General features: G+C 42.4%; 3 protein-coding genes across 16 annotated transcripts in view; 1 reads left to right on the top strand and 2 right to left on the bottom strand.

The window, feature by feature from the left end:
* The window catches only part of OXNAD1 (oxidoreductase NAD binding domain containing 1), a 37,025-nt gene extending 30,912 nt beyond the window's left edge, over positions 1-6,113 (bottom strand). The window contains exons 1-2 of one of the 7 annotated variants that reach the window (XM_024107165.3): positions 5,978-6,113; positions 821-979 (exon numbers count right to left, since the gene is read on the bottom strand). In XM_024107165.3, coding sequence (XP_023962933.1) covers positions 821-951 — 131 coding nt within the window. In that variant the 5' untranslated portion in view covers positions 952-979; positions 5,978-6,113. Of the gene's footprint in view, positions 1-820; positions 980-5,252 lie in introns of all 7 variants that reach the window. The other 6 variants (XM_008170490.4, XM_024107158.3, XM_042861982.2 and 3 more) reach the window with 6 other exon arrangements.
* A 230-nt stretch (positions 6,114-6,343) lies between these two features.
* DPH3 (diphthamide biosynthesis 3) lies at positions 6,344-25,710 on the top strand. 4 transcript variants are annotated; one of them, XM_042861985.2, is made up of 3 exons: positions 6,344-6,637; positions 22,509-22,624; positions 24,570-25,710. In XM_042861985.2, the coding sequence occupies exons 1-3, from the start codon at positions 6,344-6,346 to the stop codon at positions 24,865-24,867; spliced, it is 708 nt and encodes a 235-aa protein (XP_042717919.1). In that variant the 3' UTR covers positions 24,868-25,710. The 4 variants fall into 4 exon arrangements, with proteins under 4 accessions (XP_042717919.1, XP_005297089.2, XP_005297090.2 ...); XM_005297032.5 differs by lacking the exons at positions 22,509-22,624; positions 24,570-25,710 and adding exons at positions 9,309-9,383; positions 10,769-12,572; XM_005297029.5 differs by lacking the exon at positions 6,344-6,637 and adding an exon at positions 20,386-22,417.
* The window catches only part of GALNT15 (polypeptide N-acetylgalactosaminyltransferase 15), a 35,878-nt gene continuing 32,977 nt past the window's right edge, over positions 24,069-26,969 (bottom strand). For all 5 annotated transcript variants that reach the window (XR_006177189.2, XM_005297030.5, XM_065587050.1 and 2 more), the window contains one exon: positions 24,069-26,733. Coding sequence is in view for 4 of the 5 variants with exons in the window: in XM_005297030.5 (XP_005297087.2) it covers positions 26,587-26,733 (147 nt within the window). In the remaining variant the exon portion in view is untranslated. The remainder of the gene's footprint in view (positions 26,734-26,969) is intronic.

Here is a 26,969-nt window from a genome sequence, read left to right as displayed (position 1 = left end):
CAGACTACTGTACTCCTTTCAGGAGTCTGATTTGTCTTGTGTACCCCAAGTTTCACCTCACTTTAAAAACTACTTGCTTACAAAATCAGACCTAAAAATACAAGTGTCACAGCACACTATTACTGGAATTGCTCACTTTCTCATTTTGACTATATAATTATAAAATCGACTGGAATAGAAATATTATACTTCATTTCAGTGTATAGTAAATATAGAAGTATAAACAAGTCATTGTCAGTTTGTACTGACTTCGCTAGTGCTTTTAATCTAGCCTGCTGTAAAACTAGGCAAATATCTAGATGAGTTGATGTACCCCCAGAAGACCTGTGTACCCCCAGGGGTACATGTACCCCTAGTTGAGAACCACTGGGCTGTAGAACCTCTCGCCCATGAATATTTACCTAGTTATACAATATGGAACTCTAATAGTAGAGATAGACAGAGAGAGACTAACTCTATAGCCTGGTGGTTAGGGCACTCATCTGGGCCAGGGAGAGTAGGGACTTGAACCAGGGTTTCCCACAACCCAGATAAGTGCCCTAAGCACTAGGTTATTTCTGTCTCCCTCATATTTTTTTTTCACAAAAATTGTTGAAAGATTTCAAAAACCCAATTTGAACACCTCAACATTTTTTGTGAATAGAATTCTTGTGTGCCAGCCAGCCCTACTTACTAATGTCTTTAAAATACAACCAGGTGATTGATAGAGTATTTCTATAATTCTTTAAAGAGTTTGTTCAGCCTCGGACACTCATGACACGGTTATCACAATCTCTTTAAAAACAAAATTTTTAGTCGTGTTGGTAGACTGATAACCTACCCATTCATCGTGCAGGAACACAAAGCAGAGTACTTCAACCGTAACAATGCAGAATGAGTGGGGAAAATTCGAGCAGTACCTCTCAGTAACTGAGGAATAGCAAAAGCTGCAGAAATGGTAGTGTGGGCCATGGTGTTCCCTGGTCAAAGTCACCAGCTCCTGAAAATTCAATTTAAAATAATTATTAAACAACTTCTTATTATTCAGCTTGATTGCTTTCATCTGTAAATCAATAGGCATCAGGTTTGAAAACAGTTCAAAACCTCCAATATCCTGGGAACATCTCCCCTTTATCCTAAACTATAAAACATAGTTAATTTGGGGTATATATTTTATATCCATCAAATACTAATTACTTTATTTCAAAAGAAACCTTTTTCTTTAAGTGGTCCATGCGGAATAGATTGGTCACAGTTCACTCCCAAGGGGCAGGTGCCCACAGCACAAAAATCAACCAAAATTGTAATCTCATCAAAGATAGCAAAGAATTGAACAGGCATGGAGACAACTATCTTCTCACCCTTACAAATCATCCCTCCGGGTCATCACTGAGGGGGCATACTGGTTGGACAGCAAGGGAAAGATTGTATAGCAACCGCCTAGGACACTTACACACACCCTCTTTCCTAACCATTCAAAAACTACCTTTAAAAACGATGACTGTACACCATGATGATGCAATAAGCATAAAGCACTATAGTGATTTGTCTTATACTCAATAAGACTCATGTTTGTAAAAGCCTAAACAGTACATTTTCATCTGAAGGTGCAGATAGTTACATAATAAGGTGAGAATATAGCTTTGATTGAAAACCACCTATCATCTGAACAAGCAGCTGCACCAACCAGACAAAAGCGAAGTGATCAAGAACAGTACAAGAAAACAAACTAGGAAACCCCCTTGGCTTCACTTTCCGGATCAGGCCCCCTACTGAACCACTATGTCTTTCTGTTTGTACATGCCTGTGTTTTTCTTGAGATTGGATTATCATAATTCTTGATCTCATTTTTAGGATGCAGTTTACTGATGTCGCAGCCTCTTGCATCTCTACAAGTATTCTTAATCTCTCATTCACATTTAAAAATCTTACTTTGACATACACTGGATTTATGTATTGATTTTAGAAGGGATTATTTTTTGTTTTGTTTTTTCCACTGTGAATTCTTTAAAATGGCAACAATCCAGTATGCCTGACTGATTATACTGTATGTTCTAGGCTTTCACTAAGAACTGCATTGGCTGGTTACTGAATAAAGTCTACTGTCCATAATCTTGTGAAAATAGAAGTAGAGGAAAATGGAAGTAGATCCCTCAAATGGAATGCATTTATTATTTATTTAAAATGCCCAATTTCAGACTTAAGTGTTTGCTGCTGCTACTTTTAACATTTCTCAATTTGTGATAACTTTGTAGTGTTTATCTGCACAGTACACTGCAACTTTTTAATATAGGATTCTATAAAAGTGTCTTGTCATAAGGCACCAGGACTGAACAATGGTTTGTAAAAACTTTTTGCTGCAGTATATGCTATAGAATACTCAATTTAAACAATACTCTATACAGTACACACATTCTTAGAAGATGCTGATTAGCAATCTGTCAAATGGACTGACTATTTTCATATAAAGTCACAGTATATTTCCACAAAAAGTTAGAACTGACAAAAAAGTGAGAAGAAAATAAGACAAATGTTTTTTTAATATGGTCTACAGATTTCTCCCAAACTCTGTGAAGGCTTAGCACAATGTTGTTGCTGATTGTGGGATTTGATTTAAATTGCATAGGAAAAGACTGGAATAGGCATGTATTTTAAAAAAATACCTGTCATGGCAGCAGGTAGTTTTTTCCATTAATGTCAAACCGTGTACTGACAGATAACTGTAACATCATGTGACAACATCACAATATCAAAGATGCTAAGTACATTTCAGAAAATCAATAGTCAACTGTAAATAAGATATCAGAATACCTAAGACTTTTGACATAATCCACAAAATTATAAAACAAGTAACATCACTGTCCTTTTTCAGAGATGCTTCTTGTTTAATCCTCCCATATCCTTAAAAAACAGTTCTACTAACCATAACCACATCTGCTGGTAAATGGCCTAACTTTAGAATCCTACTGCAACTTGCTTTTAGGGATTCAGTTTGGCTGGTTTGTTTTAAACAGTTGTGCTTCGAATGTGTTTGCTCCCCTTCAGTAGTTTGATAAAGATGAAGTTAACCTTCTTTCTACCTTCACTTAACAGTGCCCTTCAAGAGGGGAGTGGTTTTTATCTTTAAATTAAGACTTTAAAAAATTGGGGGAGGCAAGGCCAAAATATGAGCTGAATAGTAAAAATCATTATACTGAACACAAAGACTGAGTTTTGATGTAAGAGCTGCAATACTCTGGGTATGTCTATCGGGGATCGATTTATCGCGTCTCGTCTGGACGCGATAAATCGATCCGCGAATAGATGCCCGTACTCCACCTCGGCAGGAGGAGTAGGCGGGGTCGACGGGGGAGCCGCAGCAGTCGACTCACCACCGTGAGGACAGCCAGGTAAGTCGACTAAGAAGTTGCGTATCTTAGTTCGAACCTCCCCGCTAGTGTAGCCCAGGCCTCCATCAGGGCTTGAAAGATTCCCTTAACACACACAATAGTCACCTAAAGACTAAGACCATGTCTATACCAGCGAGTTTATAGTGGCACAGCTGTACTGATCACTCGTGCAGCCACTCTACGTCAACAGAAGAGAGCTCTCCTGTCAACATAATAAAACCACTTAACGAAAAGCTCTCCTACTGACATAGCTCTATGCACACTACCACTTATGCTGGCAAAACTTATGTCGTTCAGGAGGTGTTTTATTTCACACCCCTAACATTAGTTTTGCCGGCACAAGTGGTAGTGTAAACATGACCTTTCGGCTTGTCTACACTTACAGCGCTGCTGTAGCACTTTGTGAAGATGCTATCTACACCGAGAGGAAAGCTCCTCCCATTGGCACAGATACTCCACCTCCCCAAAAGGCAGTAGCTGTGTCCTCACACTGACATAGTCCTGTCTACACCTGGAGTTCGGTCGGTATAACTGTGTGGCTCAGGGATGTGGATTTTCCATACCTGTGAGCAATGTAGTTATACTGACGTAGGCTGGGAGTGTAGACCAAGGCTAAGCCTACTAGTTAGTGGAAAAAATCTGTTCCACCAAGCATGTTCCCTCAAAGCTACCCCTATATAATTTACATTGCCATGTAATCACTTCCCACCCCCAACAAAATCAATTCTAACACATCACCCTATAATTGATAAATTCCATGCTCTCCTATGAACGAATTCTGAGTTCCTCTCCCTAAGTTAATGAATTCTGTGCTATCCCCCACTCTACCCCAGAAATTACTTCTGGATGTTTTCTGTTCCCATTAATGAATTAAGACAACAACCCCGCCTATTAATGAACCATAGCACTGTCAAGAAAAGATGGAAAGAAGATTAGCTTCAATTTTATCAAACTACTGAAAGGAAGCAAACACATTCAAAACACAACTGTTTAAAATAAACTAGCCAAACTGAATCTTTTGCAGCGCATCTTTTTTTAAAAAAGATTATGAAGTGCTTTGATAATAAGCACTCTATAACAGATATGTTATTTGGGAGCTACTGCCCTCCTAGATGTGCACGGGGGCTTTCGTTTGCCCAGCTCCTGTTCATTTGAACTGCTCCATTCCTTATTTCCCATTTCCTCTCCTCTCTGTTCCCTCCAAGAAAAGCAGCAGCAGTTCCAGTCACTCTATTCCTCCCTTTCCCTCTCCATCCTATTAGAGATGTGGTGCTACTTCCTTGTTCCTCTCCTTCCACACAAGCCAGCACTACAGTGGATCCAGTCTGCTTGCTCCCTCTCTAAGAACAGCGCGGGCTAAAATTCTGTTTGATCACAGTATTTGTTTTTTTCCAAATGGTATTCAAGTTTCTCAAGGACAGCAAGCCATTTTAGATGACAGTACAACATGTTTGCAGAGTGCACTACTGTAAATGTCAATCCATTAATGTTCTGTTTGTAACTCTGAGGTTCTACTGTATATTGTTTTCTAACAGTGACGGTACGAACTGACTAGTCAACTACCTCATTTGGAACCAGAAGCAGGCAATCAGGCAGCAGCAGAGACCAAAAAAGTAAATACTGTACAGTACTGTATTAAATGTAAACTACTAAAAAAAGGGAAAGTTTTAAAAAATTGACAAGGTAAGGAAACCATTTCTATGCTCGTTTCATTTAAATTAAGATGCTTAAAAGCAGTATTTTTCTTCTGTAAAGTTTCAAAGCTGTATTAAGTCAATGTTCAGATGTAAACTTTTGAAAGTTATGTTTTGTTCAGTTATGAACATTTCAGAGTTATGAACAACCTCCATTCCCCATGTTTTCATAACTAAAGTTCTACTGTACCTACAAAAAGCTGCTAGTCTTCTTTTCTTTTTTCTTAAGAGCATAACACGAGGGCCTTATAACCATACTGTCGCTTCTATAGAAGGTTTAATTGCCAACTTATTTAAGAGGTATCTTAAAGCTGACTGCTGGCACTATTAATAAGCATATAAGCAATAAGTTTTGTGTAGTGCATACATGTGTGCCACACGTTATAGGAGATCCACATCGCTAGATTAGGTTGTAGCACCACGTCTAAACTTTTCCTGTCAGCCACTCACACCCTCCTATGTCTGTCACTTTCTGAACCGCTATTGCCTGTATTAGATTTCTGTCACAACTGGCCGAAAGCCGCATCACAGAAAACCTCCGCCTAAAGCTAGGGCCGAACATAACTCCGCCACCTCCCGCAGGCAGTGCACGGGTCCTGCCCGTCCCCCCGTTAGCTCTGGGCGCTAAGTGCGGCTCGACGCGTCTCTCTTCCCTCGCTCTCTGGCAGGGCCCTGCCCCGCTTCCCCGCCCGTGCCAGCGACTACCTGCCTAGGCAGGTCCCGGGCGCATGGGCCTCCCCCGGCGGGGACAGAGAAGAGGGGCCGAGCCAAGCCTCAGCCGCCACCCCGGGAAGAAGAGGCGGGGTCGGGGGCTTGTTTCTCCGCGCGCCCGCTAAGTGACCGTTTGGCTCCCTCACCCACGGGCAACTCACTCATTCCCCCTTCCTCGTGCACCCGGCACCCCAGCGGCCCTACCGGCGCCGCATCCGCATCACGTGATGGGGGCGCCCGCCTAGCGCGAAGCCAGTGCCGTAGTCACGTGATAAAGGCCACGCCCCTACAGTCGCTGACAGGCTACGCCCCGCCGCCCGCCCAGGCGCCTACGGCCCGGTGGCCCAAAGGGCAAGAGAACTACCGCCTGCCCTGTCAGGGGCTGTGCCCCGGGGCGGGGGAGATTAACTATTCTCGACCCTGGAGCTGCGCTGACAAGGGACCAACAGCCCCATTTCCCCCTCTCGCTGGTTCTGAGGCAATCCCTGCTCTCTCCCCATTGGCTCCCCGCGGGCTGTGACGCATGTGGCTGAGTCTGTCACAGAAACATCCCCGCCCCCTAGAGAGTGAATGGCGCATGGGCGATGGCCTGCCGGAAAACGGATTTCGGCGCACGCGCAGTGCGCTTCCAGCTTGACAGCCGATTGGCGCACACAGAAGAGCCGGCCCGGAAGTAGGCTGGCGGCGTACTTGACGTGCGTACTGGGGAAGAGGGACGGCGCATGCGCACTTGAGAGCCGGCGGCGGCGTGGGGCGATGTCGGTGTTTCATGATGAGGTGGAGATCGAGGACTTCGAGTACGACGAGGAGACCGAGACCTACAGCTACCCGTGCCCGTGCGGGGACCGCTTCCTCATCACCCGGGTGAGGAGGAGGAGGAGGAGGAGGGGGGCGGGCGGCCGTGCACAGAGCCCGGCCTCTCGCGGTCGGTGCGCGGGGCCCGGGACGTTACCAACGGCCGCCGGCTCGGCTCGGCTCGGCTCGCTAGCGGTGGCCGTTACTGAGGGCTAGGCGCGCTCTGCGGCTGCCGCGCTGCGATGGGGGGCGGGGGAGTTGCGGCCGGCGTGGCCCAGGTAGGGTCAGGTATTCTTGTAACTTGGGCAGGCGTTGTGCAGTTAGCCGCGGGGCTGTTGTACGTAAAACCCGGGAGGAAGGTGTCGTCTGTTCTCCTTAGCCTCTTTCCGCTGCAGGTTAGGCCACAGAGTGTCTGCAGTAAGGGGACACTTAGTGTACCCAGCATGCTGAAAACAGCGTAAAGCATTGTAAACAGGACTTGCAATGCTTATGAATGCCTTTTAAACACAAGCTGTTAGGTCGAAAAATCTACCATTGTTCCCTATCCAGCCTCCCTTGCACCCTCATTGTCACTGTTACATATATTGAACTTGCACTTCTGTACTTTAGCACAAACATATCGCCATGTTGCCCTCTGATTTTATTTCAAAGACCGTTTCTCAGGCCTTTTCCTCATCAATTCCCTCCCACGCTCTCCCCCCCCCCCCCCCGTTTTAACTGGTTATCTATGACACCTGTACAAATGGAGTGAGACTGCAGACATCAGAGACAAATACTGCTGATGACTTAGAAACAGTGTTAGCCACACAGTCAGTGTTAGAGTTGTCAACTATGAAAAATAATGATTCATTAACATCCAAGTCAGCATTGTAATCTGTTCTCAGTGCTAAGAAAATGTGTATTTTTCCAATGGGGTAACTAACGTATTACCTATCCCGCTGTAAAAACGTAGTGTAGAGTCAGACAAGGTACTTTAGTTCCACCAAAGGCCAACTAGATGAGATCAGCACTATGCCCTCCCACCCAATCAATGAAAAAGTAATGGGATCATTCCTTTTTTAAGAATCCTTTATTTTTGGCAGTACAGAGCAGTAAATATGTCAGAATGAAGAACATCACTGAAATGTATCATAAAATATGTCTGGTGGCACCTTAAAGACTAACAGATTTATTTGGGCATAAGCTTTCGTGGGTAAAAACCTCTTTAAGGTGCCACCAGACTCCTTGTTGTTTTTGTAGATACAGACTAACATGGCTACCCCCGATACATAAAATATGTAGCATACATAAAAGGCTGTGAAATTAAAATATGCAATTAGGAGTATAAATAATCTACTAGAAAAATCAACATCTATGTATGCAACAAGTGAAGTAATAGAAGAGTAAATTGTGCACCATAGTGTTTGGAGGATGGGAGATTACTTACAGAAATTGAAAATTTATTAAAAATCCTAGTTACAAAGGGTGGGGGTCATATTCCGGGAGGTCCAAACGTGTATTTAATGTTATAGGAATGTACATCCATTTTAGGTACAGTAAAAGCTGTGTTATCCAGCCCTGTACCAACTGGAAAGGTCTATAAACTGGTATTTCTAATCTTCATAGAAAGTTTGGTTTATAGTCCAGTTGGCGCAGGGTTGGCAGGCTCCCTACCTGGCTCCGCATGGCTCCCTAGAAATGGCGACATGTCCCCATTGCTCCTAGGCAGAGGAACGGTCATGAGGGGTTAGGAGTGAGGGAGGGGGTGCGGGGCTAGGGGTTGGGGCACGAGAGGAGGTGCGGAGTGGGGGCTCTGGTAGGGAGTTTGGGTACGGGAGAGGGGTTGGGGTGTGGGAGGGAGCTCGGGGTGCCGGATCCGGAGGGGCGCGCAACTTGGGCGGCTCCCCGCAAGTGTCAATCTGTCCCGGCTGCTCTTAGGCGGAGGTGTGGCAGGCAGCTCTGTGCACTGCCCCTGCCTGCAGGCGCTGCCCCTGCAGCTTCCATTGGCCATAGTTCCCGGCCAATGGGACTGCAGAGACAGCGCTCGGGAATGGGGCAGCGTGCAGAGCTGGCTGACACACCTCTGCCTAGGAGGAGCTGGGACAGGTCACTGTTTGTGGGGAGCCTCCTGAGGTGAGCGCCTCCCCGGATCCGGCACCCTTAGCCGCCTCCTCCCCAGCCCCACACCCAAACTCCCTCTCTCTTAGTTAACCAGTGTTTTTCACTTACTGGCACCTCCCATTCCCCCAACATGGAAACAGCTTTTAAGAACATAGACTGGGAAGTGGGTGCTGAATTATACTGTCTTGTGGAGGGTGTGGGAGCAGCAGCTCCCTGCCGTATTTTTGTAACAACTGCAAATGGCTCCCATTTGTGGTAATGTTTTCCCCTATTCCAGAGTCCTCCTCTGCCACTGTCTGGCAGTGCCTTACTGTGGTTCTTAACCCTGGTTTTTGCACCCTGTCCCTGATTTTTGCCCCCATCCCTTCTCCTTCATCCAGCTGTTTAATCCTCTTGTGTATTGTTTCTCCCACACACAGATTCTGCCCATCCCTCCCCTCCAATTTGCTCCCTTTAGTCCCTGTGAATAGCAAGGCAGTAAGGGCAGAGTGAAGATAGCAGATATTAGTGAGCACTCTAGCTCACATGAGCAAGCTTATAACAGCTAAGCAGCACATCGGGTCAGGCAGAGGAATACAACCTTACACCAGCAGTGCAGCACAGCTGCAGAGCAATGACTGTGTCCCTGGCTCTGTTGCAGGAGGATTTGGAGAATGGGGAGGATGTGGCCACCTGCCCCAGCTGCTCCTTGATTGTGAGGGTGATCTATGACCAGGTGAGAATGGGGCCAGCCTAGGGGTGAGTGGGAGCCCTGGGACACAAGTGTCTCTCTCCCTCGGTGGCTTTGTGGCAGCAGGCGACTCCGAGGCAAACAGGTGTCTGGTACATCTTTAAACCCTATCCAGTCCTTAGTGTAATCAAGGTTTATCGCTTTAATAGCATGCTGGTTTGTCGCAGAGGACCCCAGGCTCCCTCTAGGGTCAACTGTGACTGTGTAAAACACTCGTGAAGATGTTAAACCTCCGCGCTAGTTTAAAAACATGTTAATTATAACATGTTGGTTGACACACTGTTCTAGTCTGGACATGTTCTGAGCCAGGACATCTGACTGCATGCATACAGCTGCCACTGGTAGCTTTAAATGGCTCATCCAGGTAGGTCTCCTGAGAAGTTGCACTCAGGCCCTGGATACACTAGGAAATTTCTTACCTGTATTTCAGGAACTGTGTGGTTGCACTGGTAAGACCCGCATAGGTGTTAGTATAGATGGCTGCAGGCAGTCTTTTCCCTCATGTGGCTAGATCTGCTCCAGATAATTATGTGGCATAACAATGGTAATGCCAACAGCCAGTTTACATTTATGCTGCCAGCCATGGTGGGAGATTTTCCATGAGAAAAAAGTCATTGTAGATGCATTCTTTGGGGTTTTTTTTATAAATTAAAGGGGCACTCTAAGGATAAAGTCATATAATGTAAATACATTTTTGTTCTGTTATGTGTTACACATTTTACTGCCCCAGCAGTCCATCAGCAGATCTTTGACATTCATAAAGATAATTGAGATCTAATCATATATGCATATGTTCAAAAACTCAGAGTGAATAAACATTTCAAACTAGCAGAAACCGTCCTGTGCACTGACTAGATTATGTTAAGGAGCTCACATAAATCAAATGTGAAGTTTCTGTGCCATATATAGGAGCTAGTTGTTGATACTATTTTTCAAACACTGAAAATAAATATTGAATTAGAATTTTTTTCCAAAATTCACATTAATATTTTTCCCCCCCAATTCCTTCTTACCCACAGTCCGTACATACCTTAAAAGAAACTCCTTTTTGGTAGGAGGATAGATGAAATGAAGAGTAGATAAAATTGTTCTTATAATAGGAAGCTAGTTACAACCTTAATTGCACAGCCTCCGTAATCCAAATTAGCAATGATTTTTTTTAGTTAGCCAAATGACAAGCCTATTGAAACATACTTGCATGTTATCAGTTCTTGCATATTTTTATATGAAAGTTTAATTTCAGGCTTCAGTTGCATCTGTGGCTATAATAAAACTGTTTTGCCAGATAAAACAAAATTATCTTACTTTATACTGCTTGTGAGGGCGGCAGTGGAAATTAGTTATAACACTTCGTTTTTGTTTTTTTTTAGGAACAGTTTGTGTGTGGTGAAGTAGTCTCAGCGCCTACAAGCAAGGAATTGGTTAAATGCTGATGAATGCTATGTGGACTCTGCTCTTCTTGAACAAAAAAAACCAATGTGTGGATGTCAATGTGGAAAAATTCGCAGAGTTCTGTACTTCTAGAGGTGTTTGCTCCTCAAATACCCGTGCAGTGACTCACTACTATTTATCAACAGCCTCTAGTAGTGTGAAATAATCCAAAACACAAGTGGGTTTGTGCCTGAAAGCATATAATTCTTAAATTATTGTAAAATGTTTTAAGACTTTGAGAAGCTCTTGAGGATAGGATGCAAATCAACAAAAGCGTTTTCCAGTCCATTGCATTATAAGGTTGTGAAATTTGTATGCTAAACCTAGCTAAAGAGTAGTTATTCTCCAGTCTCTGGACCAGCAAAGACTCCTTGTTGCTGCACAGAATGAAATACTTTGATCATCAACCGATGGGGGCTTAAGAAAAGGTTGGCTCTATCAGTGTTGTATGTTACAAAATGATTCACCACATGGAAAAAGTTGGACTGTTAGAATGGTAGAAGACTTTTTCTGGTTTGGGCAATAGAAGGTGTTCTGGTTGGAAACAAACAGCTGCAGTTTCTGCTTTCAGTAGGTACAACTTATTTGTTGCACCTGTCATATCTGTTGCTTGCTGCATTAAAGTGAACAAATCTTTAGTCCTAGAGTCTTAAGCAATCATGTGATAATGGCTACCAAGCTAAACTTACTTAAAACAAACTAGATAACTTCCAATTTCCGTGTTTAGATTGCGCAAAGAGTGACAAGGTAGGCCACATTCAGTAATACTCATGCAGTCCTGGTAACTTCCCATGAATGCACCTTCACTCCCAGTGGGGTGAATGGGTGTAACTGCGGGCAGCATTTGATCCAGTTTTTTGTGAGCAACTTGGGTGAACTCATCTGACCCTACTACATCAAATAGTCAATAAGGCTGCAAGTTATTCTCAATGCTATTTGTCAATATATGAATAGTGTAGCTGTGTTTCTATTGTATGTCTCAACGTTTATATTATTCTTTACCAATGTAGACCCTGGTCCAGTAAGTGCTTTCCCAGCAGGAGTCTTTGCATGAGTGCAGGTTTGCATATGACTAAATGGTGGTCTTAAGTCCGAGAAAACCTTGAAAGAACACACTCCAAAATGCTTTATTCTTGTGCTGCTTTACAAATTTATACTTCATAACACTTATGTGGTTTGTTTACTACTCATGTCACTCAGCTTGGGCACCGAATATAAAAAAGTCAGTTTCACTATTTCCTGCTTTCCTATGTTAATCCAATCCTGCAATAAGTGAGTTTGTACGTGCTAGAGGGGGATAACTAAATCCAAACAAAATCATGGAAAAAATTGTTACGAGGTTTGGTAAAACCTTGTTTTGCCAAACTTAGATGGTTCCAAAATGTATCCATTAACTACAGGTTCTGAATCTGAACTGGATGATACTATGATTTTAACAAATAATTGTTTCATTGGTTGGCCACAAGGTGGTGCTGGATTCCTATGTTTAAAAACTGCTGTGGTCTTGATTTATTTAAAATATATTTTTACAAATATTTATTTTGTTTATTTAAATAAAAGTTTTTAAAACTGTATCATTAATTGTAAGGGACCATCATTTATTCTGATTGTATAGCTCCTAAAACAGTGGGGCCCTGTTGTATTGATACTGATTTTAAAGGCCTAAGGAGTTAAAGATCTTTGTAAACTCTTTCACTGTCCAGCATTAAACTGTGATAGGCTCAGAGTTATTTTTGACAGAAACCTTGGATTTACTTGGTTACTTGGCAGACAGCAAACACATTAATTCAGGTTGACAGTTTATTGATTAAACATAAAGAGAACAAGGAATTAAAACAAACATTTATATTGAAACTGTGGTTGAGTGATTATACAAAACAAACTTAGTCAGACCCTATCAGTCTCCCTCCTTTTAGAATAGAAACATCATTAATAATCTTCTTTGATTTAAAGGAAAAAGTTCATTTTACACTCAGTCCTGATGTGTGAAAGGCATTCACTTATCCTGCTGTTAACAGACAGATGCAAGGTAGTGCAGAAACAGGATTAAAAAATAAATGAGTGAAACACATCTTTTGTTATTTTTTTGGAAGACTGGACAGCTGGTTCATTACAAGTGGATGCTTTAGCTAGCAAGTCAACCATGGCACCTGCTGCTTAGACCCTGGTTCAGGCTCTGGTCATGGATGTCATCTGATTGGATTCTTTCTTCTTAACAAGGAAGGATGAATGCAGTATAGTTGATTTCAGGATTGAATGAAAAGTCCAGAGAATGAGAGGAGGAAAGAAGGGGGATAGAAAGCAATACAACAAGGGAAGGGGCAATTAGAGATCTCTTCTCCCCCCCCCCCCCCCCCCCCCCAATTGGGTGAAGCCTGGATGTCGTGATGATGCAAGGACTTTCAGCACTCTCAGATGAAAACAAAATTCCTTAAACAAGAACGAGGCTAGCTGATTTTCCTCTTGAGAAGAAAATCCCTTACCCTCATCTGCTCTTTCTGACTTGAGGCTGAGGAAGCTGAGATGAGTTGCAATGCTGGCAAGTTGGGAGATGAGCTGGGGATGGTCTCTTTTTAAGATCCAGACCCGCCCTCTCTCCTTTCTTCCCCCTCCCTCCCTACCCCCCAAAAAAGAGTAACAGTGAGTGACACATTTTATCCTGATTATTTTGTACACCAATTATATCTATTTCTGTAAAGCCAAACTTGGCATAGGTAACTTTGTTCCCACGTTTTCTAGTTTACTAAATATCTCACCACCATCCTTGACTTGTATCAGTAGGCCATTTTTGTTTGGACTAATTCAATTTTTCCATTTGGTTTTCTTGCACCTATCCATAACATTCATTTATTGAAAATGGGTCAAGTTGTTTTCCATGGTTAATTCCTAGGCAGGCAAAAAGTCTTAGGGGGTTGTTACATTTTGTGAACTTTCATGTACTTCACGCAGTTGAGCTTAGGGTACATTTTTAGGTCCAATAATCACAGTAGCCCTACTGGTGACTGGCTGCCCACTAGTGTAATATAAGTAAGGCCCTTAGTTTTTGTTTGTACTAAATTTATCAGAAAAATCCTGCTTGTATCATTATACCTATTTTATAGCTACACATACTATTATAATAAAGTAATCAAAGAGAGGGATTCTAGACACCACCCTTGTTCCAAGAAAGTAACAAGGTTTTGTATTTTTACTGGGAGTAAACCAAGAAATTATAAATGATGCTGCTTCAGAGAGATGATAAATACAGAGCTGGAAGCAATAGCCCGGCTGGTATATGAAGGATATTGGAAGATTTCCACTGTGTTGTGTGCCAGCCTTGGCTCCAAATCTCCTTATTTATGAGAATTTTGTGTGCCTGTTTTAAATTAAACTCAGAAATTAAAATAATGCTAAACCTTATTATCAGGCTGTGGAATTTGCCCCAGAATCTGCCTGTTGTGCTTCATAATCCAAACTGTCCTTTAAAAAAATATTCTAGCCATTTAAGTTTGTGAAGGGAGTACAGACCAATGCTGCAATGTCTGCTTGAGTCTATGAACAGCCTGCAATAGATTTTTTTCTCTTGGGACCCCGACTTAAAAAGAGATCTGCATCTTATGAGGCTATTGTAGTGAATGACATTTTAAATACATTGATACACTTTGTGTCTATATGCCTGGTAGTAAAATAATACAGACCTATGTATTGGATGATACCTGAAGAGGGGTTCAAAAGAGGATGGAGTTAGGCTGTTCTCAGTGGTGGCAGATGGCAGAACAAGGAGCAATGATCTCAAGCTGCTGTGGGGGAGGTCTAGGTTGGATATTAGGAAACTATTTCACTAGGAGGGTGGTGAAGCACAGGAATGGGTTAGCTAGGGAGGTGGTGGAATCTCCTTCCTTAGAGGTTATTGACAAAGCCCTGGCTGGGATGATTTAGTTGGTGTTGGTCCTGCTTTGAGCAGGGGTTGGACCAGATGACCTCCTGAGGACTCTTCCAACCCTAATCTTCTATGATTCTATGTATAATAACAGTCAGTGTTTTGAGACTGAAATACTCTTTATTTATTCCAAGCATTGGGGTTTGGGGGAGGGAAGGGGAGGTTCAGGGAAACTGATGCAATGGAGGGGACGGTATGGGAAACCACAATGCAGATAAGCAGCGCACATTACTGTGGCTCATTACTGAAATAGGTTTTCAAAGCATCCCAGAGTTGCTGAGCTCTTCTTATTGCCCTGATATCTGGCTGCTCAGAATTAGCTGTCAGCCTATCCGCTTCCAAGCCCCACCTCTGCAGAAACTTCTCTTCCTTTGCCTCACATATTATGCAGCACATAGCAGGCAGCAATAACAATAGGGATATTGCTTTCTCTGAGGTCTAATCTAGTATGCAAATTGCGCCAGTGACCCTTTAAATATCCAAAGGCACATTCCAGCACCATTCTGCACTTGCTCAGCCTATTGTTGAACCGCTCCTTACTGCTGTCCAGGTGGCCTGTGTGCGACTTCATGAGCCCTAGGAGCAAGGGGTAGGCTGGGTATCCCAGGATCACTATTGGCATTTGTATGTCATCAATCGTTATTTTGCGGTCCAGAAATAGTCACGGATTGCAGCTTTCTGAACAGACCTGTGTTCCTAAAGATGTGTGTCATGCACCTCTCCTGACTATCCCACATTGGTGTTGGTGAAACACCTTCTGTGATCCACCAGCACTTGCAACACCATTGAAAAGTTTCCCTTTTGGTTTATGTACTCTTTGGCAAGGTGGTCCCAAAATTGGGATACATTTGCCATCTAGCGTCCCACCACAATTAGGGACCCCATCGTGGCAAAACCATCCATTCTGTCCTGCATATTTCCCAGAGTCACCATCTTTCTTAGCAGAAATCAATTAATAGCCCTGCAAACTTGGATCACAACAACTTCCACGGTGGATTTACCCACTCCAAATTGATTCCCCACTGACCGGTAGCAGTCTGGCGTTGCAAGCTTCTACAGGGCAATCACCACTCGCTTCTCTACTGTCACAATAAATCTCATTTTAGTGTTGCTGTGCTTCAGGGCTTGAGAAAGTTCTACACAAATTTCCGGGAAAGTGGCCATTCAAAAGTTCTACAGCCACTGCTCGTCATCCCATAACTGCATAATGATGCAATCCCACTAGTCAGTGCTCGTTTCCTGGGACCAGCAATATGTTCAGCCGCTGCGTGGCTGCCAGCAGCAACCGGAAATTGTTTCATGCTCTAGCTTGCAGCAGGACTGCTCGAAGGACATTGCAATGTTCCGCATGGCAGCTCCTGTCTCGGCTCTGGAAATAGTGCAAGTTAAGGTGAGAGGTGTTTGTAATGCTCACAACAAGAGTGCACAGCTGAGTGGGGTTCATGCCTCTCGGGCTATGGTGTACGCGTGGCTAAGCCAGGCTTTTGAAAAAGGACACAAAAAGTATGGGTTGTTTGCCATTGATATCAGGGAACGGAGGAAACTGCATTGTGAGATGTCAAAGCCGTGTTCCCATTCTAGCCTGCGACAATGTTTTGGTCCCATGAGGCATTACAAGCCCTTTCCAAACCCCCCTGAGGCTAGTTGCACTGTGGGATAGCTACCCCCAGTGCACTGCTCTCTGCATTGATGCAAGCACTGCTAGTGAGGATGCACTCCACCGAGACCATGAGCGTGGTGTGGACACGCTCCACTGATTGATTACTGCAGCGGCTAGATGTCGATTTAAATTAACTCAACTTAATTTTGTAGTGTAGCCATGCCCTGAGTCTAGGGCCATCAGCAATGGAACTCTCTCCGAGAGAAAGTCTACCAAAATCCCTTATTAGCAGATGATGAAAGGGTGATGCATTTAGGCAAGTTTGTCCTTATCTGATTTGTGCTCCCCTTCCCCCCCCCTACTGCTTTGGCTTTACTTGTTTGAATCTTTTAAGTCATTTTCTTCCATATTCTTTGTGTTGGGAATTATCATTTACATTACTTGTTATATGACACCATAAATGTCCACAGTCTTTTAAAGCTGTTGCCCAAGAAGCTTTCTTTGGTACAGTGGTTTTCCTGACAGCTATTTGGTTGCCCTGATGCCAGATTCTTTGGTTGAGATTGGTGGGCCTGTTGAGGTTGGGAGATGTTTATTTCTAATTTTAATATATTGTATTAACTTTATTGTAGGGAGTGGGGATGCTGCCTGTTATGTGCCTTATACATTGGAGTCCTCCCATGATGTATTGGCTTGTGTAGCCCCTCCCTCTTCTTAGCAGTAGAATTGATGTGGTTCTGCCATGCAAGGGGGCCTGGATGATGGGGACTGGTGCACAGCTCCATATCCTGCAGCAGCAAAGAGAGAACAGCTGGTGGCACAGGCAGGTCAGGAGGATATGCTGGTATATGGGTTCTTCCTTTCTTGGGGCCTGCAAAAGGGCTTGGGGAAACTATTCCAGTTCGTGAGGGGAAGATTCCTCTCCCCAGCACAACTAGTCGTGTTAGACACTGGGCACAGGATTTGCTCCTTAATTAGTAAAGCCTAGTGAGCAGTTTAGTGTACTGTGCTGCACACCTACCCATATACGGAAGGAGCATAGATGTGTAATATATTGATTGTCTATGCATGATACCTTTATCCATTAGAAATATGTGGGTGATTTCCTCATGTTCAGCCTTGTCTGGAAAGCTGTTATTCCATCTGTTCAGGGTTGAAAATAAGAAATGCCATACGTATAGATACACACAGACATTTTATTTTGGTTGATACAGAAGATTACCTTGTTAGAATAATTTAATATGTTTCCCTACAAAACACTCCTTGAGCCTTTTAAGTCCTTTTTGTTTGTTTTCCTGTTAATTTTTCAAGTCTGGGAGTTTCCTAGCTAAAGGACAATTCATGTTTTCTCCAACTGCTGATTTCTTTGAAGAACCTAGTCTGACTCAATGTTTTAAACTAAGAGGCCCACTTTCATGATATTATACATAACAGGATTTGATAGCGCTTTCTCAGCCAGAGAAATTCTGGCAGTACATTTGCCAAATGAAAGCTCTTACAAAGGGAGGATTTGATAGCATACTAGGTTACACCAAGCTTTTCATTCAGAGACAATGACTGCCAGTCCCACACAGATTGCAGCAAGGCCACCCAAATGTAGAATTTCCACTTAGTAAGGCCAAATTCCCCATACTCTTTTGATTTTTTGCAACTGTGTCCTTGATTTCTTTCCATGCCAAATAAAGCGTCTGCACATTTTGTCTAGTTTGTTCTTGTACTATTTAGGCAGTTATATCAGGAGCACCTGCAAAAATAAAGTGTTCTGGAGAAAGGCTCAGGTTTGATCATCTCAAGGAACCATGAAATTATCATGCCAGAATTGTAAACAGGTTTCTAGATTGCATTGCAAAGGCAGTTTATTAAGATTAAACAGGCTGGGGCTATTCTGCTCTCTAGGCATGTAAAGCCCTCTGAGGAACAGTTGATATAAAGTACCTTATAAATGATGCTTTGGGCCAAGCTCTGCAGTTACATTTGTATAAATCCTTGCTAACTAAATCTGGAGTAAGTCAAGCTACTTTTATTACATTACTCCAGATTTACACCCATGAAAATAAAAGCAGAATGTTGCTCTTAGTCTGTATTTGAAACCGGCATAGTTTCACACCAAAAACTAATCCTAAAAACTGTAAAATTAGCTGATCTCCCTCATCATTGCTCTTAGATGTTTACAAACAGATGAACTACCCAAGATCAGAGAATAAAGGACATCAGCAGCAAATAGGGAGATTCTGAGCTCCATGCCTATAACAACTATTCCTAATCTGAATCTGAATGCGGATTCCCATGTGTCAGCTGAAAGAGCAGGTTGGACATGTGGGATAGAAGGGCTCAGATTACAAGTCACTTTTGCAGAAAGAAGTCTGTGCTTTATAACACAACGACATTGTTCTGACTGATGTCTCATCTACATTTAGAGCTCTCCGAAGGCCCTCAGTATTATTGCTCGATAGTCAGTGCAATGAGTCATTATAGAGTGATACATCCCACAATTGTTGTGACTGACAATAACTTCCAAATGTCTCAGTTCTTTTGGCTAGAATCACTGTTACTTGTAATAACTTGCCATAATGCATCAGACTTTTGGCCCCTTATGATGCTTCAGAAGAAAGTGACAACTCCTACTCCATAAACACACCCCAATTCACCTGGCCAATTGTGCAATGCTATATGGAGAGGAAAATGTCATATGGAGCATTGTAGGAAACACATTTATGACCTGAAGCATGATGTTGAAGGTTCCCTTTGTTAACTTGCTCTTGGAAATCCCACCATTTTTTCATTACCTAACAGTCCAATGCAAGCCAACCCAAAACTAAGAGAGCAGGGTTTCTTAGCTGTGGCAGAAATCTGTATTGCTCTTGGATATCAATTAATGAACAGTTCTGGGCTCCTCCACTCTTAGCTTTGTGGAACAGAAAAAGGAGCTCTAATAGGAGAGGTTCTCTAGCTCACTGGAACAAATTACCACTTGCACATCCTGAAGACTGCAAAATGAAAATCCCCTTTAGGTTTGTTTTTCTGATTAGATGAAGAAAGAAGGAATAATGGGCTCTTACTGCATCTGCATGGGCTGTGTGCTGTCTCTGTAGCTTATGTTAGGCCTGGCCCTTTTGAACAGTTACACAAATGCCATTAACGTAGCTTACTAAATACAGTCTCTTAAAAATATTCCTTATATTTTTTCCCCTAAGAATGAGTAGAAAGTCTATCTTCTCCTCTTTGGATTTATAGCAATAACTTATCTTTTGTGTAAACATCATGAGAGTAAACACCAAAGTCCGTGCAGAGAAATATTGCAGCTGTTTAGAAAGAGATTCACTTATTCAGCCTACAGATTGTACAGCCACTACCCAGGCTCACTCCAGAATAGAACAGAATATCAATGCTGACCTCTCACATCTGTTCTGTATCATCAAAGTTCCTGATTACCTTTCTACCTCATCCAGAAGCCTGGCATAATACAGCTTTCTGGTGACTAATATAAATTATAGATCACTTTTTAAAAACGTTGGAGATTATATTTTTTAAAATATATATTGTTATGATGGGTCACTAGATGGTGCTGTTACACATCATCTTACAAGAACTTTTTCTTAATTTGTGAGGAAATTTTAAACTTGAAAGAAAATGCTAGCCAGGGGATGTTGGTTTTGGGGCCTGGGTTTCTTTTGGGGAGATGTGGTAAGCAGCAAATGAGTTTTCTCTTGGCTCTAATCTCTAACTACAGTCCATTCTTGAGGCAGAGTTGTTTCCTGGAAACTGGGTATTGGTGTGTGGACTGAGAAACCTGGAAGAGGGTATTGCCTGCAGGCTGTCTGTGAGAACCTCTGTTCCAAGACTGGTGTATGTTTGTGTACTCATACACCACACCTCTGATTTCTCCTCCAAAGGCAAGCTGACCTGCAAGGCCTGACATCTACTGCTTGGCAGAGAGGTAACAATATTATATGCAATATCTGTATCCACCTACTCCAGGGGTCGGCAACGTTCGGCACGCGGCTCGCCAGGATAAGCACCCTGGCGGGCCGGGCCAGTTTTATTTACCTGCTGATGCGGCAGGTTTGGCCGATCGCGGCCCCCACTGGCCGCGGTTCGCCGTCCCGGGCCAATGGGGGCGGCGAGAAGCCGCGGCCAGCACATCGCTACTATAAGTGTCCAAGATGTGTGGTCATTCAGCAAGGTAAAAGTCCCTGAGGTGACCTTTGGGGTGTTTCACAGGTTGTGGTCTCTAGAGGTTAGTTGCTGCAGAGGTGTCACAGACCTGTCAAACTCCACCTTGCTGGATATACCCCAGGCTGCTGTATTTGGATCCATACCCTGAATCTGTGTGCTTTTAAGTTCTCCTGGGTCTGGATAGATTCCAGGCCTTTCTTTGGCCACTAGGCTCACTCCCTGGGCATAGACTCTGCCTGCTACCTCTTCTTATACATGGGACCCAACAGTCCAGCTGCCCTAGCCCCAAGACCAGTATCGAACCCATCCCAATACACTCCAGCAGCTTAAGCATATCCTCCCCCAGAGCTCCACCCTCATGGGTACATTAATTATAGTTTAACCCTTGAGGAACATGTAATATTTGAAGCAAACAGACACAATCTTTGCAGATGGATTTCTAAAACAAAGCACACTTTACTCATAGACAGCACAAAAGATATACAGATTTAGGTAAAATAGTAAATCATCTGTAAACCATGTGATGGAAGAATATGGAAAAGACCCCCATACCAGCCTAATGCAGTATTGCCAATGTTTGTGAGTTTTGTGCAAGTGACAGGATTTCAGAGATGTCTGGAGCTCATCTTGTAATGATGCAAGAAGCTCCAGTCCCCTCACAGCCTCACCAGAAGCCAGCAGAGTCTCTCCTCTCCGCTTGCCATGCTCACAGGGGAAGGAGGGAGCAAAGAGCTCCACAGCTCAGTGCAACACTGCTTCCTCATCCCCCCCCTCGTACTGTCAGAAAAATGGACAGGGCATCATTTCTGCTCCTCCTTCTCCCCTTGTAGCACCTGGCCCAGGAAGGGACAGAAGGGGGTGAAAAGCCCCTGGAGCTTACACCTCATAGCATGACAGGAGCTGGGACCTGGATGGGAGAGAGAGTGAAGAACCCCAGGAGGAGTAGAGCACACTGTGGGAGACTGAACATGAGGGATGAGGCGGAATTGATGGGGACTGGGTGGGGACAGAACTGATAAAAATGGCTGGGGACAAGATTAACTGCTAGCCAGGGGACGACCAGATGTTGCGGTGAGAGCTCCTGACCAGAGGGTCCACATCATCTTATCTAATACATTTGGGATTGTGGGCAACACTAATTGTCGCACCCAGACTCAGAATGGGCTGGGGCAGTTCAATAGTCAAAAGGCACACTGAAAAAACACATCATCATCTTTTTTACACATCTCATGATTTTTTGGGCCAATCTCAAGATTTTTTTGGAGTCTGAATCATGATTCTGGGTTTGAATCACTGAGGTTGGCAATGCTGATAACCATACACAGAGTTCATAATATCAAATAGCATTCATAAGCTGTACATAGATTGCCATATCACCACAGGTGCCTACTCAGACAAAACTCCTATTGACTTCAATGGAAGTTATGTTGAAGGACTATGGGATTTCACTGTGCACTGATATATTTCATTCAGGGCAGAATCTGAGGGCTGCAGACTTTCCAGATTTAATTTAAGAACACGAGCCAGTAAATTACCATTGCAAAACACACTGTTTGTTCTACTTTCCCATGTGACAATCTTGAACACATTTGTTATTTTAATCAAATTGGCAGAGATAAAATGGGGTATAAAGGACAGAGTGCAGAAACTAGTGCTGTGGCTCACACTACTTCATCCAGCTGTTATAAAATGCAAGCCATTCCTATTCTTCTTTTGGTTGGCTTAACCTATGTCTCCCCAGTCTTTGGTAAAAGAGAAATCAGCGCTAATGGCACTTTCTCAAACAGAAAGTATTACAGCTCAATAAATGTCAGTAATGGAGGACCTTGGGGCACTTGGACATGGATTGATTTGTGCCCAGAACATTTCTATGCTATGGGATATAGTGTAAAGGTAACTGAACCTGATTACTTTATCCATACCCTTGTCAGAGCAATAGGTTCCTATCCTGTTAATGATCTTACTGTATTTCTGTATATTTTAGATGGAGGAGTATGGAGGAGCTAGTGATGACACTGCACTAAATGGGATCCGTTTATTTTGCATAAAAATCAACAATACGAGTAGTGCTGTCTATACCGTTGAATCTGATTCTGGAAAGTAAGTTTAATGGTACTTCAACCTTTTATATTTTGTTTGATCTATAGTAAACCAGATGAGGAGGAACCTGAGAACTTGTAACACTGTCAACCAGAGAGCAGCCTGTTATTGCCTCCAGGTTGTTCTTTTTAAGTTTTTATGCTGGGAATATAATTGTTTACCACTACCGAGGAAGCGGCCAAGTTATCGTCTATGTAACACCAGTATAGCCCAATGAATTTGGGTCAATGTATTCATTATGCATGATTTGCAAAATTCAGAGAAAAGAGGCTACAATTTAAATAGCAGACATTGCTTGTATTGTGTTTGAATTTCTTACCTTTTGCCCCAGGCGCAGTTTGGATGGTCTTTAAAGTTAAAACTGACACTTCATCCTCACTTGAATATTTGGCCTTTACGATTTTCTTATAACAACTTGTGTTATAGGGACACAGTCAATCTGGAATCTAGTCACTTTAAAAATAACTTAAAAGTAATTCCAGGTACTTTACCTGCTCCTGAGGCCAAAATGTTGGCAATCACATTTCCCTGATTTTATATATATATGTATATATATATATATTTTTTCCCCACTTTGTTGTGTAGAAGTTCTGCCCAGGCAAGGGAAACTAAGTAACTAAGCCCTGACACTGCAATCAGATCTACTAGTGTAGACCCTTCCACCCCATTGGGGCACTGCATAAGTGGAGGGGTCCAGCTAATAGATCTGATTACAGGATCAGGACCTGGCTGACTTCAGAGGGGAAACAGTGAATGTGACTATACACAGAGTTCTGCCAAATACACAAAGGAAAAGAAACAGGAAAAAAAAAAAGAGAGAAAAATTTCCCCTTCATTTTTCAGTTACAATAGTCTTTGACATTACTTGTAACGGTAATAGGGAAATGTTCAGACAGAAATGTGATTATTTTTAAGTTGATGATGTCCCCTTAAGGGCCAAGTTATCAGTTTCAACTTTGAATGCCTCAGTTTGTATCAATGTCTTTATGTAATGTAAAGAGTTTGTTTTTTAAATGTAATTTGTGTATGAAAGGATCTGTGGGTTACTGATACATAATGCTCAGCCATTTATTGGGTTTATATTACCTGATTTTAGGAACTGCCAAGGTCCATCTAGTGTGCAGTATCTTCTCCCCTACAGTGGCCAGCACTAGGTGCTTCAGAAGACATGCAGTGATCCTTCAGTAGGCAGATGGGAGAATGCCCCCTGCATAGGTCTAATCCTGGTTTCTGACCATTAGAGATTGGCCTGAGTCTTGAAGCACAAGGTTTAATATCCCTTCCAAAATGTTTGTTGACATTAATTATGAACACTCTAGATATTCTTAATATTCATGTAAATATCAAAGTTTTAAAGTGTGGACATAACATAAATCCAGATTTTGAAGTATGGGTATAATTTTTTTCCAGCCACACGCTTACAATTATTGCAGGCAACAAAGAGTAAACTCCAAGCTATTTTTAATGGATATTAAGAAACATATTCTCCTCTTACTTCCATTGATGTGAATGGATTTACTTTCAGGCTTTTTTCTGGTGTGCATATATCTACAGTGAATCTTGCTTTCTCAGGTTTTCTTGAGTTTGACACATACACTGTGAACAGGACATTCACATTTCTTCAGTTTTGTTCCAACTTTTTCCTGCCCTCAAACAGGAAAAGCTCCTTGCTGCTTTGTGATAAGCTCAACCTGCCGTCATTGTGCTGTCACTTTATTTTTGGAATGTAAGCTCTGGGTTGAAGGAATGGTATCCGCTGTGTATTCTGCAGAGTCCAAACACAGCTGGTGTTCAACACATAATAAATAATACATTCAAAATAATTCAGAAAAATCTGGCATACTTCCCATTTTAAAAATGGATCAGACTTGATTAAAATAACATTTCACTGGCTTTTATGCAACAAGTAGAGAAAAATATATTTAAATTGTCTTTCTCCCCCTAGGTTTGGGCAATGGTCAGGAATCACTTGGTGTCCAACAGGGTTCCTAACAGCCTTTCAGCTGAAAGTTGAAGTTCCACAAGGAATTTTAGATGATACAGCTGCTAACAGTATCAAATTCCGCTGTAGCAGTGGTGCTATCATAGAAGGAACAGGCGGTAGCTTTGGTGATTATGGTGGATGGAGTAATGCCTGCACAAGAGGTGGAATTTGTGGCATTGAAACCAAACAGGACCCATACCATAATGCTTTTATTGATGACACAGCGCTCAATGATGTTCGTTTCTTCTGTTGTGACTGATTTCTATTGTTGAATGTTATTTTCTGGGATTTCCCAAAGGCTGACACCTGGCTTGTTCTGAGCAGAACATTCTGTTATTTTCAGCCTTGTGCCAAGCCCCACTGCAAAGTCAATTTGCTCTAAATCTTAGTAAAAGTAACATTCTCTGTCTCTTTTTAAAAAGTCAGCAATAAATTAGGTTTCAATAGCGATGCGCTGCTCCCTTAATGACTGTATGAAAGCTGTGATTTATTGATATGGAAATGAATTGTGAGCCAATCTAAAGGAAAGCCAGGTAGTTAGGAAAAGGCTCCATCCTGCAATCACCTCTCTGTCTTGCCAAGCTTCTCCCCCTCCTATTTTGGAAGCACCTGAAGGTGTCAGCCCTATTTGATTTCATTCCTAATTTAAGGACTCCAGATAAAGTGTTCATGCAAGTCAGACTGTCTGAGACAGGCAGCCTGACACTATATTCCTCATATTATAATAATTGCCATTAACTTCAGTGGGAGACTTGAGGTCAGAAGGGATGCACGATCACGTTCCCAGTAAAAGAACCTTGATGAGTTACTTTTGAGGATCAACTACGAGACCCATGGTGAGTAAGGGGCTATAGGAATCCTCTGGTGTAGAGTCAACAATGTCAACGCTCTTATTCTTTAAAGTAGCTAGCAGCAGATGTAGGAAAAGGAAGCAAACACCAATATGCTCTTCTTATGTAGCTATAAAGTCTTGTGCAGCTGAAGTCCTTTCATTTTCTTCTTTCAAGTTTTACAACTTGAGTGATACTTTGCTTTAGTACATTAATTCATCTCAATGTTTTATTAGCCAAAATTGAATGCCTCCAATAAATGTCAAAATACATGTTGTTTGCGAGTTTTTTTTTTCTCCTAAATCTTTTGTATTCTGCTCTTGTTGGGTGTGCTGAAGCCTACTAGTGGAAAGTTTGCTGACAAGGAGTTATTAAAACCCAAAGGAAACTAAAGCACGGAAATTGTACATCTATCCATTTCTTTGGAGTCATTGTCCCATCCAATTTAGATTGTGGATTAAGGCCGAGAGAGACAATGGGCCAAAGACAGAGTCTGATTGTACTCCCATTGACATCAATGAGAATTTTTAACAAGAACAAGATGTAACCCAATTCTGTGCTAATTCACACACACTGTGCAATCTCACTGAGTGGGGTATTTGGCTCAGTGTATTTGGAAAGGAATATATTAACTATTTCTTACAAAAGTAATTATGTTCTACTTTGATACATACAAAACCTACTTTGTTTTATATGGGTCAAGTGCACCGTACAGCTTGGCTAAACTCTCATCCTAACAAGGCGGACTTCCTTTGAGAGAGTTTCTAAAGTTTCACAAAGATTCATCTTCCTGTTTTCTTAGAAGTTTTAGAAGAGAGACCCTTTGGCAATTTGTCTTCCAAGTTTCCTTAAAAGGGCAAACTTCTTGTCTTCTGCAGCAGTACAGCTGCAGAGTCACTACTGATACTCACAGTACTTTTATTCTCTGGTTGAAGAGAACAAATAGTAATTTTTAGCTTGAGTTGGTTAAACCAGGAGCCTGCTGCAATTCCTTGAGCAAGACTTTCCAAGCAAGATCTTTCTATCTTTTCCTGAAGACCGTGGCAGACACACACAACTTTCTTCTGCATGCAGGAATCTGAGTGTCTTGAATCCCAAATGAAAGTGACCGTGAGGGTTTGGAGACAGTCTTCACATAGACCTGTCAGTCATCTCTCATCTAGCACATGCGAGTGATCAAATCGCCACAGCTGATTCTCATTCTTGTTACATACATGTAAGGACAAGTCCTTTTCAGCTTCACTCTTCACTGCCTCTAGACATTTACCAGAAAGGATGTGGACAATCATTCCACCCTACAAAAAGACAAAAAAGGGACAGAAGGAATGGAGAAAAAGTAAAGGACTTTCAATAAAGATCAGAATGTGTATTTTAAACTTCTAACAAAGAAATGCAATCAGTAGGGATCGGTGATTGTTTATTTGGAGTAGTACTTTAAATTTAATGATTACAGTAAAAGCCTTAGGTTCGATCCTGAAAGGTAGTGAGTACCCATAATTCCTATTGAGCCAATGGGAGTTGTACATACTCA

Source organism: Chrysemys picta, chromosome 2 (genome assembly GCF_011386835.1).
Source record: "Chrysemys picta bellii isolate R12L10 chromosome 2, ASM1138683v2, whole genome shotgun sequence".
In the NCBI taxonomy this organism is placed as follows: Eukaryota; Metazoa; Chordata; order Testudines; family Emydidae; genus Chrysemys; species Chrysemys picta.
Note: the sequence above shows the minus strand (reverse complement) of the source record. Positions and strands in the feature narration are given on the sequence as shown.